A 17468-nucleotide genomic window follows, 5' to 3' on the forward strand; every position below is an offset into this window, starting at 1 on the left:
TGAACTTTCAGAGATGATCCCGCTGCTTAAATTGACTAAGGGTGTCACAACGTTTGCGAGAAAAAAGTTGAACGAGGGAGGGAGAAGAAAATGGTTTAAATCATATCTAAATCTGTAGACGTGGCTTTCAACATAAAAGAAACCTAGTTTTTCACTTCGAACTTGTGAGCTTGCTTATTTATCGCAGTTTTAAACATTAAACACTTCTTTGATATCTGATCGATTCAGTTGATGAACCAATCGCGAGCTCCTTTAAATCCCCTAATGGCGGAGCTAAGCATCCATCGGACTTGAGTAGGCAGTTGCCTACACAAACCCACATAATTGTTTTTATTTATTTAAATAATGATTCTTCCACACAATTTAGTTAAATACAGGTTGATGTCCCTCAAATCCAAATTTATTAGATTAATACCCCTCAGCTACAAAATTAATAGCTCCCCACAGGACATAACTGATCTCGTCAACCCCTTTAAGGGTTGTCTGCTGAGCTTCACAGTTGTGGTAAAATGGAATGCAGGGAGCTCGTTTTTCACCGCTTTTTAGTAGTCCTCAGTCTTGGGCTGACCGGTGCCATCCAAATCAGGGGCTGCCAATGTGCTAGTTATGTGCCAGTAGTTCCAAAGTAACAAACTATAGGGGCCGTTTGGCATTAAAGTACCACGAAGTACAAAGACAGATTTGTGAAACACTTATTCAATAATTTCATGAATATACCCCACTTTTAGAGCACATTCATGTACCACCCACTCATTGTTCCTAATGCCCAACAGCCCCATAGTGTACCTCTTCTTAAATCTTCTTAATAAATGTTGATGGGAGACTTCAGCCACATTTTTGTGATCTCTTCAAACGCTCTATACGCTCACATGACATCAGCAACTGAATGGTTTTAAGTTTACATCCGACTGTGCATTTATTTTGTACACGTATAGCTAGCCACTGCAACAGTTTTGGCAGATATTATACTGCTAAGCAGCACTCCTTGCTTATAATGGACTGAACTATATATTTCCGCATAAGATGCAAATGGAGATATTGAACTCCCTTCATTCCAATAGGCGCTTGTGCTTGCACCATGCAATGGCAATGATGTAGATAATGATACTGCCTGTGGTGCCGCCTCCAACGGTTAACAAGAACTGGGGCATCCCAGCCTTTTCCTTCTCAAATAAATCAATGTTTATGTTCATGCCAAAAATGCCGGCAACAACAACAAACGCACTCACAACAAGAGTTGCAGTGGTCAACATAACTCCCATCTGCAACAGGTGGTTCTGTTTGTCGTCGAGCATTATGTTGATGTAATCCTCAGTGTCATCCACATACTCTCGCAGCTGTGGTAAACAAGCAACAAACAGCCAACAAGATGAAAAGGCATCAGAGTACTACCAAGAGACTAAAAAACAAGCAACTGCAAGCACGCTATTAGTAGGCCTTCTTTTATTTTTATCTTTATTTGCATTTTGGCATTAAGCTTCTAAGAACAATCCATTTATTCACAATCTCCAGCTGCTGTTCTACCATGATCAAGCGATTGATGATTTGCCAGAGTCAACACTAAGCAGAATCAAGGAAATAACTTGTGAAATTTTAAAACAAGAAAAACATTAAGTTTAGAGCTTAATGGAAAAAGGCAGAGATGAACACTGTCCTTCAGTTAATTTTATTTTTTATTTTTTTGGTTGGTTGAGGCCTAGAAACAACTTCATAAAAAATGCAAAAAAGTACACCTGACAGAAACTTGAAATAAGTTTTCTTACAAACGGTTCACAAATGCCCCTGATTATTGCCCATCCCTACAGTTTTGAAACATTTACAAATACCCACAAACTCTCAGACAACTATAAAAGTGACCTAACTTAAGCAAGTATCCAACAGAGAACTGTTACCATTAATGTACTACACTATCCATAGTCAACCAGAATGAAATAATGTTCCTACTCCCGACATAGTTCTTCAATCATTTCCCCATCTTTTAGTTCCTTTGTCATATTTTCATGAGACATTGCCTCTCCCTTTTTGCAGTTCATCTATTCAAATAATCAATAATTTTATTCCTTAATGACCTACCTGCCTGGTATAGCTTGTCAATATGCACGGCCACAAATCTATGTTTTACTAGCTAAAGTGAAAAAAGCTACAAGAAAGCTGGGCCATATTTGGTTATTCTCAACAAGTTCTGTCAGCAAGTCCACGATACGCAGGCTTTGTTCAAAATGTTTCTTTTTTCCTCAAAACATGCAGGGAATGCTCTCAAGAATTTTACTCAATTCCATAAGTTAAAGATCTGCAGTATTAGAAAGCAATATGAGAAAAAAAATGGAAGTGACAAACTCACATATGCTTACTGAATGTAAAAGTACATACCGTAGACAATTTGTTGAGAGTACCATCAATCTGTACAAAATATGCTTCAAGGAGCATTTCAAGCTCCTCCACATCAAGATGTTTGTTGCTACTGTCTGTGCTTACAGCATGAGTTCCATGACTGTCTACTCTAAGCATGCTAGACTCATTAAGTAGACTATCCTCCTTATCCAAATTATGGATATCAGGTTGATAACTGTCTGAAAGTTCGTTTGTTTCCAAAGATGCTTCAACAGGCATCCTGACAAAGAGATTCAGTAGTTTCAGTTGAGTCATCTAGCAGCAGCACAAGTGGCATTCTCAATCACTTCTAAAAGGAGCAAACGTATCTCAGTATTATACCTGCGATCATCCATGTCTGAGGGAAGAGCCTGTTCATCCATGCTATCTCCTCTCTCTTGTAATGAAGCAAAAGAGGATGATTCATCAAGTCTCTGCTGCATCAATTTGTCCGTCAAGTACATTTCTGCCATATCATCATCATCATCTAATAGATGTTCAAGCTCATCCCTGACCTGTAAAGGAAGCACTGACCATTCAGCAACCAACAGAAGAGACAAAAAAAAAATAAACAAGAACAAGAGAAGTTAATCGCCACAAACTAAAGATTGGATGAGAATCTTTAAGGAAAAGTATTCATAGTTTCAAATGTTTTCCAGTGAAATAAGATTCACTTCAAAAGCTCTGTTGTAAACAAGACATGTACTGTTCTGTTAAAAAATAAGCAGATTAGGAAACTTCATACCAAAGCATCAAATTTGTTATCCTACACATAAAAGTTTATTCATGATTCACGATAGTATATCTGAAAGGGTTATATACCAACAACTGAAATCTCTAGAATAAATAAAACTAGGAAATCAGTACAGAAGTAAGAAACACTTTATTAGATTACTAGGATTGTTTCTGGAGAAAAGAATTGAGACATTATATAACATAGAAAAACGAAAATTACAAACCTATTCAAGTAGTGTATCTAGTGTGGCCTGTGCACTAAACTGCTGAAACTGGGAAACTAGGGGTATACAAGGTGGCATCTTTATTGAAGTTAAGCGGTTGCAAATTGAAAAGCATGAGAACCAAACTGGTGTCACTAATAGGATAAGAAACCCTTTGTAGAAGCTGCCCATGCCTGAGCATCTTCAATAAGATTTTCTGTGTGCCTTTCAGAGCTCAGGCCCATTCTCAGCTCAAAACATGAAACTCTATGGACACACGAAGGTTATTTAAAACCCCAGGATCTCATAATACAAATCCGTTAAAGAGAAGACGCAGTATCCCTATGCAGGAGTAGCTCAGACTAGAATGGAGATACCCCTATTAAACCAAAAGCAGGACAAAGAATAGTTTGGAGCACAAGAAACATTCAATGTTTCTTCATTCCTTAAGATTGGTAATACATTTGCATGTTAAATGCAATTTTGACATTGTAATAATAGAAATGACACACTTGAGGATACTTAAATGCCAACATGCATAAATGCATACAAACCTTTTGGACTCGGCCAGTTATTGCAACCAAACGACTCTTGATCTGACGGACACGCTCCAAGTTAAGTGTGCTAATCTTGGATGTCAACTTATCTAGTGCTGGATGTGCTTCCTGTTCCAGTGTTCTTGCCTGACATATAAGCAGAAAAGTTTTAAAAAGAAGACCTCTAAAAGGAAATAATGTGTCAAAACAGAGAAAAGTAAGCAATTCAAACTATAATATCAAAAGCATAAACAGATAGTCAGAACAGGTCTAGCGATAGAAACATGTGTTTAACAAAGTTAAGAATAACTGAACCATAATACCTTGCTGAACCAGACTTTGTCTTTTAGAATAGCATAATATCGTTGTTTACTAAAACCAATGTTATAAAAGGCATAGCGTATCGTGTATCGGTTGAGCCCACCTATACACTGTATCGTAACGTATCGTAAACGTAACGTAACATATCGTAAATTAATTTTTTAATTCATAAAAATATTTAAAATTTAGAAAAAAAGTAGAGAAAAAATCGGTAAAATCAGGAAAAGCAAAAATCAATTAAAAAAGTCATGTTTTATATATATTAAAAAAAAAACTCATCACATCATTCATAAGCCATAATATATTAACAACACTGAACATTTAGAAATGACAAATAAGAAATTCATAACAACATAATAAACATCCATCAGAACTTTAAAATTTAAACTTTAAAGTGTTTTAGATTACATTACAAGTTTGCAACAAATAATATATTATGATTATCATCAATCAAGTTCCCATCATCCCCACGGGCCATGAGCAAACCTTTTTATCGACAAGCAAGTTCTCCTCTAAATCGACGATTTATCACATAAATGGGTGATTTTTGTAGAAAAACTAGTAAAACTTTTCCCTCTGACAACTTTGTTTAGAAAGAGGGAGAAAAAAGTTTTTTTTTTTGTAAAAAACCACAAAAAATAATTTTATCCATGTATCGTACGATACGGGGGTGTATCGGGGTGTATAGTATGATATGGCCCCTGTATCGCACGATACAGCCGATACACCTACGATACACAAGTGTATCATGTACCGCAGGCGTATCGTATAGGTTTTTCAAACCTATACGATACGGGCCCGTATCGTGCGATACGGATAACACTGACTAAAACTGCTTCCATGGCTGGATCATCCAAATTTTAGTGAAAGATAACAAAGTTGTTCAATGAAGTATTTTGACATTTGAACATCACAATCACCACTGCTTAGAACCTCATGGATGGTGGTAATCTATGTCACATGGGTGTAGGTGTGGGTGCAGCCGTGCAGGACGCAGCAAGTATATAATATATATATATATATATATAATCTGTTATATAAGTAAATTTATTTGTCTATATTTTTAGATTTTTTTATCAAGGTTACCTTAATCTCATACAAAATTTAAAGTTATATTAAATAAAATAATAAAAAGGATGAGAGGCCTGGTTGTCCACCTTAAAGGAGGATAGTCAACAGTCCTAGTCGTCCTTTAAAAAGGATGACCAGGCTTGTAACCTTCATTAAAATTTTTAAAATGTAGATCAATAAAATTTGATGTCCTTTAAAAAGGACTTCGAGTTTCCGATCCTTTGAAAATGACTCTCTCCCTTAAAAGAAAGGAGAGAAAGAAAAAGGGAGAAATAAGAAGGGGGAAAGGGAAAGAAGAGAGAGAAGAGGGAAAAGGTAGGAAAAGAAAATAAACAAGAGAAAAAAAAAAAAGGGTACGGTCAACAACACCCGACTTTGTCAAACCGTGTCCGAGCAAACCCGCACCCACATCCCACATCAACTAGGGTGCATCACTAATTTTGGCACACCCATGCGACTTAGGTGTTAATGAAGGTAAGATCAATAGAAACTGCACTTTCTGGGTTAAAGGTTCCCAATGACCTCGCATATTCTATCAGGCATACCCAGCAGTACTAACTTCGTTACTCACAAATGCCCCACCCGCAACCAAAAGAGATGCTTTAATTTACATTTTGAGCCCATCAAAACTAACTCTATCCCCAACGTCCCTTAAATGACAACACCACTCTGGATTGAGATAGGGCTGGGTTGGATTTGGGCCAGGCAGGCCCACTATCTTGCCTGAGTTAACAGTATCTTTATGTACATGCAGGTCTCTTTTACTTCTCATCTTATAAACCTGTTTTCTTTAGCTTCGACATCTTATCACTTCTATACTTAATAGTTGTATGTTTCGTTCACATTCATGTGTGCTCTATTGAAGAGTTGAAGATCATACTCCATGATCATAGATTTTACTCATTTCTCAGTAAATCTTTTTCTAGTTTTTAGGTTACCAATTGTTATCTCTTCCATGCCGTACATGAAGCATCCGAAAATAGTGGTGGATGTTTGGGCAGCCTCGGGCTAAAAATTTAGGAGGATACCCAAAATAGAACCACACTTGAGGTTAGATTGGTTAGCAATTGGGCTTGCTCATTTGGAAAAATTAATGGGCTCGGTGGGGCACAACCTAGATGGTCTGACCCGTAAAAGGCTGGACAGCCTGACCTCTGCCCAAGACTAGCTTGAACCTGGGCTAAGCTTTTTGGGTTTGTTAGACTTTTACTGAGTCTTGTTTATATGGTATACGAAAATAATGACCAAAGGTGACAAGAAATAATATTTCATTCATAATGTTTCGATGAGGCTACACTAAATATTTATAGAAAACAGTTCTTGAAATTTGAACTAAACAACCAGAATGATGCATGTCAACAAGATTCAAATCTCATAAATAAACATTCTGAACTGTATTCATATGGATCATATATGACAAGGCTCTACATTGTCTTTCTGACAAACAGCATTTATGAATTACATTCGAAATTGAACTGTCTCAACATAGTTCAGCAGATTGTGCAGCAATTTTGGCACAACAGGGGGTACTAATGAAACCTTTACCCTATTCAAAATCTACCAGCATCTACAGAGAAAAGAAAGGAGTTTATGAAAAAATGGTACTTGCCAGACAGATGCAGAAAGGGTTCAAGAATTAAGATCATAATTGCAACTATCAGAGGTTATGGATCTAGTTCTATGAGCGAGATAAGGCATTGGATCCAAATTCTATGGTGAAATTTCAGCAAATGGCTTAGCAGATCATGGATCTAGACTTCAAACTGTTATTGGACGGCTCATGACAGCTGTTCCACTTATTGAAGTCAATGTGGAGGTCATCTCATTGCGATGGTTGGACATACATGACCTATGAAAGGCACATGGATTGAAAAAAATTTAATGATCAGGACGCATTGAAATATATCATTCAAAAACATGCCTCTTATAATTAAGATGCTACAAAAATCCTTCATGGAAAATCTACTTCTAAATCAATAACGTGACAAGCCAAACAATAGGCATGCAATCCAAAAGGAAGAAACTTAATATGATTTCACCAAGGCATGGCCCTGAGGAAGAATTCCCAAAAAAGAGTGGAAGAAGCTGCCGCTCCTGGATAGCTTGGAGATTCCTGGATTAAATGGATGTGAAAGGAAATGGAATAAAAATACAGGTACAACGTGACCCATGCGAGCCATATAGACCTAGGGAGCTGAAGCCAATAAAATTAAAATAACATTATGGCACAGGTGGCATCCACGTGATTGAGACACAACAAGATCTGTGGAGGAAACTAGGCCTTCTTCCTCGATAGCGGGAAGAGCCTATCAAGATGTTAAAGTATATAGAAAGAGCATGAGAATGGAATTGACCATTACATATCCCATTGTTATGAATAACCATGCAATTAAATCTCCACGGCAACAAGAGGACACAACAGCAGAATAAATAAGACTAAGGGGCCGTTTGAATCGCGCAGACATCACTGTAGCGGCGGATTTATATCCGCTCCGTACATCCTACTGAATCTGCATGACGAGCACATGAAGTTCCTAGATGATACTAAAACAAATGTTCCCAAGGAACGAGAAGGCATGTGAATTCACTCGGGAAAGAAGAGACCTAAATAGTTAAGCTGCAATTTTTCATATTTAAGTTCATATGCACGCCCTATGATGAAACAAGTAATATCAACCTTATAACCTTTCTCAATCGAACAAATCAAGAATAATGAAGGGCGAAAGTCTTAAAAAAGCAAATTACCTCAGTCTCTAGACAACTACAAGCAGCCTCGAGGCATGCCTCCAACGCAATAAATTCAAAAGGAAGAAGCCGAGACCCATCTGAATTTTCAAACACCGGAAGCCTCCCCTCTCCCTTTCCGTCCTCTCCACCATACCCGGTATTCAAATTCACATAGGCATTGTTCGGGCTGACCGTCGAATCATACCCACTTTGCCATTCCGCAGCGTCCCCGCTGCCGTTCCTATCTTCCTTCTTGTACCAAATCGAACCGAAACCCCAGTCAACAAGATGGAAAAGTCATTGTCAAACCATAGTTCATCAAGAAGACGCTTAATCGCGAATGATCAAAGTCGATTCCTTCTAAAATCTAGCGCGACCGCTTGCAAAGAAAGAGGGGGGGGGAAAAAGCAAATTGGTCAGACCTGCTGATGCAACTGCGTTCGTTGCATCTGCTGCTGCTTGAGGGCGTGATGGGATCGGAGAATCCGGCGCTGGAGCTCTTCGACAAAGGGCGAGACGGCGGGGTCCTTGGAGTTTAGTAGGAGAACCTCCTGGGCGGTGATGATGGCCTTGATGTGCTCAAGATTGATGACGATCGCCCGCTCTCGACCGAGCACCGTCGATGGGTATGAGAGAAGCGGGTCAAGGATGCGGAGGTCGCGCGCCGGCAGCCCCGTCCGGCGCATGATGGCGTGCTTCCCGGCCTCGATCACCTGTGCCTGACCCGACGAGTCCACCTTCATCCACGTCCGTAGCAACCCCGTCCCCTTCTTCCTTGGACGCGCTGCCCACCCGTCCATCGTCGCAGCCGCCGCTGCCGGCTCCTCCTCCAAAGGAGAGACGCCGGGCTTCGCCGCCGGAACCCGAGACCTCATCCCTCTCCCTCCTCCTCCTCCTCCTCCTCCTCCCTGCTCGCGTTGCATGGACGCATCGAATGACTCGGCCGAATTTTTCGGGTACATGGCTCGGGGATCCTGTCCCGCGTTTTGGCCCTTCGATTCGTCCAGATGGGCGGTCGAGATTTAACCAGAGGGGATGCATTCGCGTGGCACCGACGAGATTGAGAGAGGGCTGGCGGGTCGGACTTTTATCCCATGGGAAAAGGGGTCCGAATATAAATCTAATTGTATAAATAAATTTAGCTTAAGTGAGGATTTCAATTAAAACTACATTTGTATCGATTTGAACCCTTTTCATTTATGATACACTAAAATTATCCTTTCTAAAACAGACTTAATGATTCAAGACCTATAATGTGTTCACTAAACTATAAATCGGATCTATTAAATCATATTGAGCCCCGTACACGTTGACTAATAATTATTTAGCTCTTCTACTTCTTCTATAAGAAAGGACATATTTTAATTGAGCTAACACTAGATCTTGGTTTAGAAGCTTATAAGAATTGTGTCATGCCGTGCATCAAGGGCAGAGCTACACGTGGGCAGTTGCCCTCACAGTCCCACAAATTCTATTTGTTTATTGATGGTTGGCCCCAACCTTGTTACTTATTTATTATATTAGTGTCCCTCAAATCATATTATATCTGGTGCCCCTCGACCATTTTATTTTGTATATAAAGGATTTGACATTTTTTTAGTTAGTTCATTCGGCCAAAAGTTTCTAGCTCGACCATGGAACATGCACATTCTTTTGAAGCATGGAGACATACTTTTATTTATGGATAAAAATCTATATAGGAGAATCCATTGATTTTCGCCTATGGCTAGAAAAAATTATGAGGTATTTAATTGATGGAGATTCAAATCTTATAATTATGTCCTGCATAACGAACCATATAAAAAATCCTTATACAAAGAAATGACCATTGTTGTATGGTTGCCATTGTTGTATGGTTGCAACTTTGTCATAAATGACCACAAGCAGCATAGTGTAATTGGTCGGGTTATTAGAGGTTGGTGAGAAGGTAAGTATTCAGTTTGATTCATATGAACACTATCATGAGGTGTATTGAGGTGGTGGAGTGCATATAAGTTAAAAGGTGCACTACTGCTTTTGTTGATACCGATACAACTTAGAACACTAGAGACAGGGACGACGGAAAGGCCTTTAGGCCTCATTCCGAGTGGTAAAGGTGAACCTCTCGCTTGCCCAAAACTTTGTTAGAAGGGAAAATGATTACAACTTTACAAAGCATAATGCAACAAAAGGGCAACGCTAACATTACATACAACCTATAGACAATTTAAATGTTAACGATGACAAACATCAAATAGTTATTCACCATCTTCTAGCCATGCATCAAGTAGCCAATAAGCTCTCTAAGCTCCTTCATGTTGCCACATTCCTGGACCCTTGAGAATATAAAGGACCTTCTAAACAACTGTCAAAGTCAACACCAGATCGGTTGCTATATTTACTTCCTATACCTCTTGCTCGTAAAGATTACTACTCACAAGAGGCTAACAATATGAACCAAACAAAAAAAAGGCAAAAAAAAAAAAAAAAAAACAAGAGCGAAAAGTGGAGCAGTTATGAAATGTAAAACAACTACTCTTATAGATCCTCAATTTCAAGATCCAAAACTGGCATGTAAACATTCTCTACAACTAAGTTATAAATTATAGTAGAAACTCTTCATCAGTTATTTGATCATGTCCTGCCCAACAGGGATGTAAGCGTTTATACATGAACCACATTAAACCAGGGGTGTAGCCGGAAAGTCTTTGTTAAGGAGCACTAAGTATAAAATTTTAAAATTTTTTAAGGTGTATTAGATATAAATTTAAAATTTTTAAGAGGCATCAATATATAAATGAAAAAACTTGCTCCGACATATCAACATAGAAAATAAGTTATTGGGGTCTGTGTCAGCAACTGTCTACACACTTAACTCACACATGTCTCAACCCCTGCATTAAACTTTGGTACAAGATCTTCCTCTGATAGAATTAAGGTATAGACTAAAAAATCTAAAATATTAAATGATTAAGGGAACGTAATAATAACTTATAGTGTTACGTCGTTTCACCAAATGCCAGGCCCCTTCTTCTAAAGCATCAAATTAAAAAATATACCTTCTTAAGTGCATGTCTGCAAACGTGAATTTTGCTCCAAGATATATGAAGGCCTGACCTCAATTTGGTGGATGCAAGTCAAGGCTATTTCATTTGATTCATTTATTTCAATTGTAAGGAGATATATATATATATATATATATATATATAATTTATTTATTTGTTTGTTTATACAAGGCACATGCACAATTGAACAAAAGATGTTGGATAGAGACCCTAGTGTTTGTTTTAGCATTTGCACCACAAGGATAAAGTACTCTATGTGAAAAGGAGATTTTGCCTTTCAAAGAGGCTATAAAATTGTGACTGATGGCTTGATAAACTTGTCTCTTATCTAACGAGAAGTAAAATTTGAGGTGCAGTTTGCCACGAAAAACAGTTGAAGTTAGCTATTGGAGAGGTTCAATTGAAAAAAAAAAAAGTACATTCAACATTAAAAATATGACAAACCCTAGAGTAATAAGAAGACCGACTCTTCTTTCGGGTGGTTTGATAAATCTTTTTATCCACATGGGAAAAATAAAGAAAAGAAAATTTTCAAGTATTCTATAGAGAAGTCTTGAAGCAGCTAGTGAATCTAATCTGTGAATTTGGATGGGACAATTCAAATCGCCTCAGTCCGATTCGAAAATTAAGCTTAGGACAAAACTTACCATGCTTTGATTAGTTTCGACAAGCCATCAAACACCTCTACGGACCGCTTCGGGAAGAGTTACGCCGTGAGCGGGGGGAGTGAAGCTGAAGCATTCCTCAGACCAAGCCGGTTTCTCCCGGCGCAACTCAACTCTTTCAATTGCGGTCTAAGCTACAGTCACCGCCTCCCTCCGTTCTGATCAGAGGAGGAGTTGAGATTGGAGGTGGAGGGGCGAGTCTTCCCCACGGTCTCGTCTTTCTCACCGGTCATGGACGACGCCTACGCGAGATCCATCCACGAGGTAGGTTCCTCTGTCTATCTGATTTTGCGATGCCGAGCGGACATTGATTTCATTCTTCTGACCCGCTCACATCTCTTGAGAGATTTGCAACTCTTGAAATTTTTTCTCGTTCTGTTTTCCTTTTGTAATGCAAAAGGTGCTGGAAGCCTTCAATGTGGATCCTGCCAAAGGGCTCTCGGATTTGCAGGTGAGCAGAGCGTGGCTTAAACCAACGACGATTCATCTACATTTCTTGCCACCTATCTAGTCCGACCACCTAAAAGTTCACCCTTCCGCTTTGGAAATTTTCTGCAGGTTGCCGAAAATGCAAGAATTTACGGCAGAAACGGTGTGGCTGTTCTCCTTACATCTACTAATGCTGTTCTTATTATTGTATCTAGATGATCTGATTGTTCTTTTTGTTGTCTTAACTGCTACGCCTGTTACAACTGGTACCGTACTACTACTGCCGTTTGTTCATATTTTCTCCAGTGGATTCTGATGGAACAACGCATGGGCTAGAGTGAATCTGTAAATGCAATAGTTGAATAGATTGTCGGCCTCAAAATTACATTGTTGATGTTACAACGGTTTTGTTTCATTTCAGCATTCCTCTGCTATAAGTGTTTTACTGAAGTACCTACAGGGAGTACCTTCCTATCTAGTTTGGACATTGTAGAGAGCCCATTGATCTGATCCCTATACTTTAGATAGATGCCCATGTGAGTTATATGTCTGTAGTATCAAACTGCAATTAATTTAGCTCTAATCTTTATATATTATTACATGTTTGACGAGATTTATTTTTGTGCATGTGGATCCGGTCCGCTGCAGTTCTGCCTCAGGAAGGAAGTAAGTTCATCTACTTACACATTTATATGGGACAGAACATGTTTGTAGTGCCTCTTTCTGTCACAAACACCCGCATACACACACCCACACCTTGGAATGCATGGTAAACAATAAAGGGTGATTAGGTTTATGTTGCAAAAATTCAACTTAGCTTGCTGAATATGGCCCAGCATAATTTTATCAACTTCAAGGTTATTTTCGTCAATTCGAGAAATTCAATTGCCTAGATACTATATGCCAAAACTAAAGTGGCTATTTATGAGACCCAAAAATTTATGATAGTTCAACTGCATTTCAAGATTTCTCCCTTCCTAGAGGATCGGTGCTTAAAATTCCTATATAGGGGTGACAAAATTGCTTTCTAAGGCATTTGCCAAGGATCGACAATGGCTGGATGTCCACTGCATGTCCATGAATCTGGATGGAATGCTCTGGAGTATTTCGTCGTAGTGTCTGCATATTTGTAATAAATTTAGTGCATTATTGATCCATGTAATTTTTATTTCATAGGTAGCCCCACTTAAGAGAGACGTAGGTCACAACTTCTTGTTGCTGGTGCTGTGACCTTTGGCTCTTCTGCATCTCATTCTCTCTCTTTTCTTCCAAAAATACATTTTGGTGGAAAATCAAATCAGATCTATCAAAATTTAATGATACGTCTCACAGAATTCATTCTCCAGTACATTTTACATCTGGATCAATTCTGAACCTGATCCAATCCATCACTACACCTTAAAGTTTTCGCGAGATGCTGCCTTATTCTAGGGTTGGTTGCAGAAGCCTTGAGGTTAAGGGGCCACATGCTAGTTCTTCTGCAAACATGCTTTAGGAGGCACAAAAAGAAATCCCAGTTGTAGCAGGACTAGTGCCTCGAGATGTCCTCGAGATGTCTTGACCAGGATCATACATAGTCATTCTTTGGGACTACAGACCGTGCAGCAACTGAGAAATGGTCGAAGAAAACAAGAAAGATCTTCAACTGCATGTGTAACTGAGACATGTAAAACTAGAAGGTTCAGCAGCATGGTGGGGGACAATTGATGCAAGGTACCCGGACTTCGATACAATTAGTTGGGCTGATTTGAAAGGGAATTTAGAGAAAAGTGTTAACCCCTACTTATATGGAGAGTAAAATATGAGAACACATTTTGCCTTCAACAGGGAATTGTATCAGTTAACCAATATTAAGATAGGTTCATCAGGATGCTTGATTTTTTGAGTGGAATGACTTTTAATTTATCTGAAAATATAGAAGATTCCAACAAGGCCTGAATGATCATCTTGCATTCCTGGTGATTTGGCTTTTTGTAATATCCCTGAATGTCTATTTTCAGTACTTAATTGAACACAAATGATCAATGTCTATCTCAATGCTTAACTGAAATGAAAGATCTTATCATCTTGCTTGGCATCTTTTGTTTCCTGTATCAATTTCAACCATCAATAAAATTCTTTATTTTGAAATATGCCAATTTGACTCTGTAGTTGGATATGCTTATTTTTGACTAGTCAACCTCTTCTTTGCAGGCACACCCTTTTGGAAGTTAGTATTAAAGCAATTTGACGATTTACTTGTTAAGATACTCATCGTTGCTGCAATAGTCTCATTTGTTTTGGCCCTCATGAATGGTGAGACGGGCCTTACGGCTTTTCTCGAACCTTCAGTAAGTATGCTGTATTTTGCTTTATAGTAGATGATGGAATACCTCCATCTACAGAAGTTTGTGTGCCTAAGTTTACTTCTTGCTTGATGCGCAGTTCCATCATCTGAATAATTGCATACTCTGAATGTATTGTAGACATGTATGTGCATTACGATCTTACATGTATCATCAAGTACAAAATAAATACTTTTTGTTACATGATATTTCTGTTAAGATGTGTGTATTTATGTTTGTTGTTATATTGGATCTGGATATGAACCAGTCCAATCCAAATTATAGTTGTTCTTGTCTTATTGTAAATGGCCTTCTTTTATAAGGATATATTTGTCAATCTGTATTATAGCATTAGGGCATTGCCCGTTATGACCATTTCGAAGACTAGGACGTATGACATTTGTAGAAATACGAACAAGAAGAAGACGAAGAGAAACAATGATCACGATGTAACGTGGAAAACCCTCAACACGAGGGAGAAAAAACCACGAATGAGGAGGAGTTGGTGCCCACTAGCAGCCAGACTCTCTCTCTCTTAAGATTATCATTAACACTTAAGAATTAGGGTTACATGACTTAAGTAGAGCCCAAAACGGGCTACAAGGCGGGTCGGGTATGGATCCGGACCCGAAACCCACAATCTATCAACACTCCCCCTCAAGTTGGGCATACATATCAAACATGCCCAACTTGGATACATTCCTCTCAAATGAAGCTGAAGGAAGAGCTTTCGTCAGAACATCAGCAGTTTGGTCTTCAGACTTCATGTAAGGTAAGATCAACTCTTTCGCATCAATCCTTTCCCGAATGAAGTGACGATCAATTTCAACATGTTTTGTTCTGTCGTGAAGAACAGGATTGTTGGCTAAGTTGATTGCAGACTTGTTATCACAATACATCTTCATAGGTCCTTCAATCTCTATTCCAATGTCAGTCAACAATATCTTCAACCACAATAACTTTGACACTCCCATAGCAACTGCCCTATATTCTGCCTCTGCATTGGATCTAGAGCAAATATCCTGTCTCTTGCTCCTCCATACAACAAGGTTTCCTCCCAAGTAGACACAGTACCCTGTAGTGGATCGTCTGGTATCACCACAACCTGCCCAATCCGCATCAGAATAGCCCTCGATTTCCACAGTCTCTTGTTTCACATACAGGAGTCCCTTACCAGGATTTCTCTTCAGGTAGCATAGCACTCTGTCCACAGCCTTCAGATGTGCATCGGTTGGCGCATGCATGAATTGGCTCAAAACATTCACCGCAAAGGTGATATCAGGTCTCGTGAGGGTAAGATAGATTAGCTTCCCAACCAAACGTTGATATCTTCCCTTGTCTTCTTCACAGAGAGGCTCTCCATCTCTAAGACTCAACTTGTGCCCAGTGTCAAAAGGGGTAGGAGTAGGTCTACATCCCAATTTACCAGTTTCTTCCAGCAGATCTAATGTATATTTCCTTTGGTTTAGTACAAGACCAGTACTAGATCTAGCAACTTCCATACCAAGAAAATACCTTAGTTTGCCAAGATCTTTGAGGTCGAATTCTGTAGCCAGTAACCCTTTTAGCTTGATAATCTCCTCCTCATCATCTCCAGTAACAATCATGTCATCTACGTAGACGAGCAGGAGAGTAACCTTGCTCTCCTTTTTCTTCACAAACACAGTGTGATCTCCATTTCCTTGTTTGTATCCATGACGTATCATCACTCTTCTCAGTCGTTCAAACCACGCTCTGGGCGATTGCTTAAGGCCATACAATGCCTTTTTCAGCTTACAACACATTTTTGGTTCTTCATATCCTGGAGGCATATGCATATATACTTCTTCTTCGCGGTCACCATTGAGGAATGCATTCTTAACATCCAGTTGATACATCTTCCACTCCTTCATCACAGCTAGGGATATAACCACCCTCATTTTCGCAACAGGAGCAAAGGTTTCCAAGTAATCAATTCCATATTTCTGGCTAAACCCCTTGGCCACAAGTCGAGCTTTATATCTTTCAACACTCCCATCTGGTTTGTACTTGATGGTATACACCCATTTGGATCCAACTAGGTGAGCGGCTTCAGGAATCTTCACCACTTCCCATGTCAAGTTTCTTCTTAGGGCATCGATTTCTTCTTTCATTGCATCAGCCCACTTGGAGTCACTTTGAGCTTCAGCGACAGTCCTGGGAATCACAGCCAAAGAAAGAGTAGAAACAAAGCACTTGTAATCTTTTCCAAGTCTGGAATAAGAAACAAAATTACCAATGGGGTGTTGAGTACATGACCTGACACCCTTTCTCAGGGCAATGGGAAGATCGTCATTCTTCTTTTCAACCTCATCATGGGTCTCCACGGTCTCCTCGGTAGGACTTGGTTCATCCAGGGAAGGAGTGGCAATAGGAGTGGCATTGGGATTGGAAGTAGATCTAGCATCACAAGTCATCACCTCTGTCCGAGTACCTCGTCACAACTGAGGGCCTTCCTTCTCAATGCTATTGTCACCCCTTTCCTCCTTCTCAGGCACATCAACAGTATTAAGTGATTCTGCTTTCTTGTAATCCAAAAAATCTATAAACTGAAGTTCCTGTCTCTGAGAGTACTCTTCCCTGCCCACAGACTGCTCCCCCTGAAGAGGATTCACACCAAAGTAAGAGGCATGTTCCAAGAAGGTAACATCCCTCGTAACATAGGCTCGACCAGTAATAGGATCAATACATTTGTATCCTTTTTGCGTAGGGGAGTATCCAACAAAGACACCTTTGATAGACCTAGGATCAAGTTTCTTAACATTTGGACTGTGATCATGGATAAAACATACACAACCAAAAACACGAGGAGGAAGAGGAAATGGTGGACGACTGCCAGGAAGCAACGAGTGTGGAGTCCTACCATTCAAAACACGACTGGGCATACGGTTAATAAGATAGGCACTAGTAAGAACTGCATCACCCCAATAGTGTTTAGGAAGATTTCTCTGAAACAAAAGAGCCCTGATGACATTAAGAAGTTGACGATTTTTCCTTTCAGCTACCCCATTTTGAGGGGGGGTGT

At 39.4% G+C, this 17468-nt stretch overlaps 2 protein-coding genes across 5 annotated transcripts in view; one reads left to right on the forward strand and one right to left on the reverse strand.

Moving 5' to 3' along the window:
• Nucleotides 1-618: 618 nt before the first annotated feature.
• LOC116253032 (magnesium transporter MRS2-3) lies at nt 619-8875 on the reverse strand. Of its 3 annotated transcripts, none has more exons than XM_031627746.2 (6): nt 8386-8875; nt 7982-8212; nt 3863-3991; nt 2713-2885; nt 2371-2611; nt 619-1337 (listed from the first exon to the last, which is right to left on the reverse strand). In XM_031627746.2, exons 1-6 carry the CDS (start codon nt 8836-8838, stop codon nt 1050-1052), a joined length of 1515 nt encoding a protein of 504 aa, XP_031483606.1. In that variant the 5' UTR covers nt 8839-8875; the 3' UTR covers nt 619-1049. The 3 variants fall into 3 exon arrangements, with proteins under 3 accessions (XP_031483606.1, XP_031483605.1, XP_049933457.1); XM_031627745.2 differs by having other exon boundaries at nt 7982-8215; XM_050077500.1 differs by lacking the exon at nt 7982-8212.
• Nucleotides 8876-11718: 2843 nt separating this feature from the next.
• Nucleotides 11719-17468, forward strand: part of LOC116253577 (calcium-transporting ATPase 3, endoplasmic reticulum-type) — a 116845-nt gene continuing 111095 nt past the window's right edge. Inside the window, exons 1-5 of one of the 2 annotated variants that reach the window (XR_004172491.2) lie at nt 11719-11936; nt 12073-12123; nt 12231-12264; nt 12750-12767; nt 14295-14431. Coding sequence is in view for 1 of the 2 variants with exons in the window: in XM_031628476.2 (XP_031484336.1) it covers nt 11904-11936; nt 12073-12123; nt 12231-12264; nt 12750-12767; nt 14295-14431 (273 nt within the window). In the remaining variant the exon portion in view is untranslated. The remainder of the gene's footprint in view (nt 11937-12072; nt 12124-12230; nt 12265-12749; nt 12768-14294; nt 14432-17468) is intronic. The other variant, XM_031628476.2, reaches the window with a different exon arrangement.

Source organism: Nymphaea colorata, chromosome 4 (assembly GCF_008831285.2).
Source record: "Nymphaea colorata isolate Beijing-Zhang1983 chromosome 4, ASM883128v2, whole genome shotgun sequence".
Classification (NCBI taxonomy): Eukaryota; Viridiplantae; Streptophyta; class Magnoliopsida; order Nymphaeales; family Nymphaeaceae; genus Nymphaea; species Nymphaea colorata.

Excerpts from the sequence above, each read along its gene's own strand:
- LOC116253032 (XM_031627745.2), bottom strand. The coding sequence starts at position 8,838 with ATGAGGTCTCGGGTTCCGGCGGCGAAGCCCGGCGTCTCTCCTTTGGAG. Across the intron at positions 3,992-7,981 it reads GTAGTTGTCTAGAGACTGAG|GCAAGAACACTGGAACAGGA; the intron begins GTAATTTGCTTT and ends CTTATATGTCAG. Across the intron at positions 2,612-2,712 it reads TCAGACATGGATGATCGCAG|GATGCCTGTTGAAGCATCTT; the intron begins GTATAATACTGA and ends TCTCTTTGTCAG.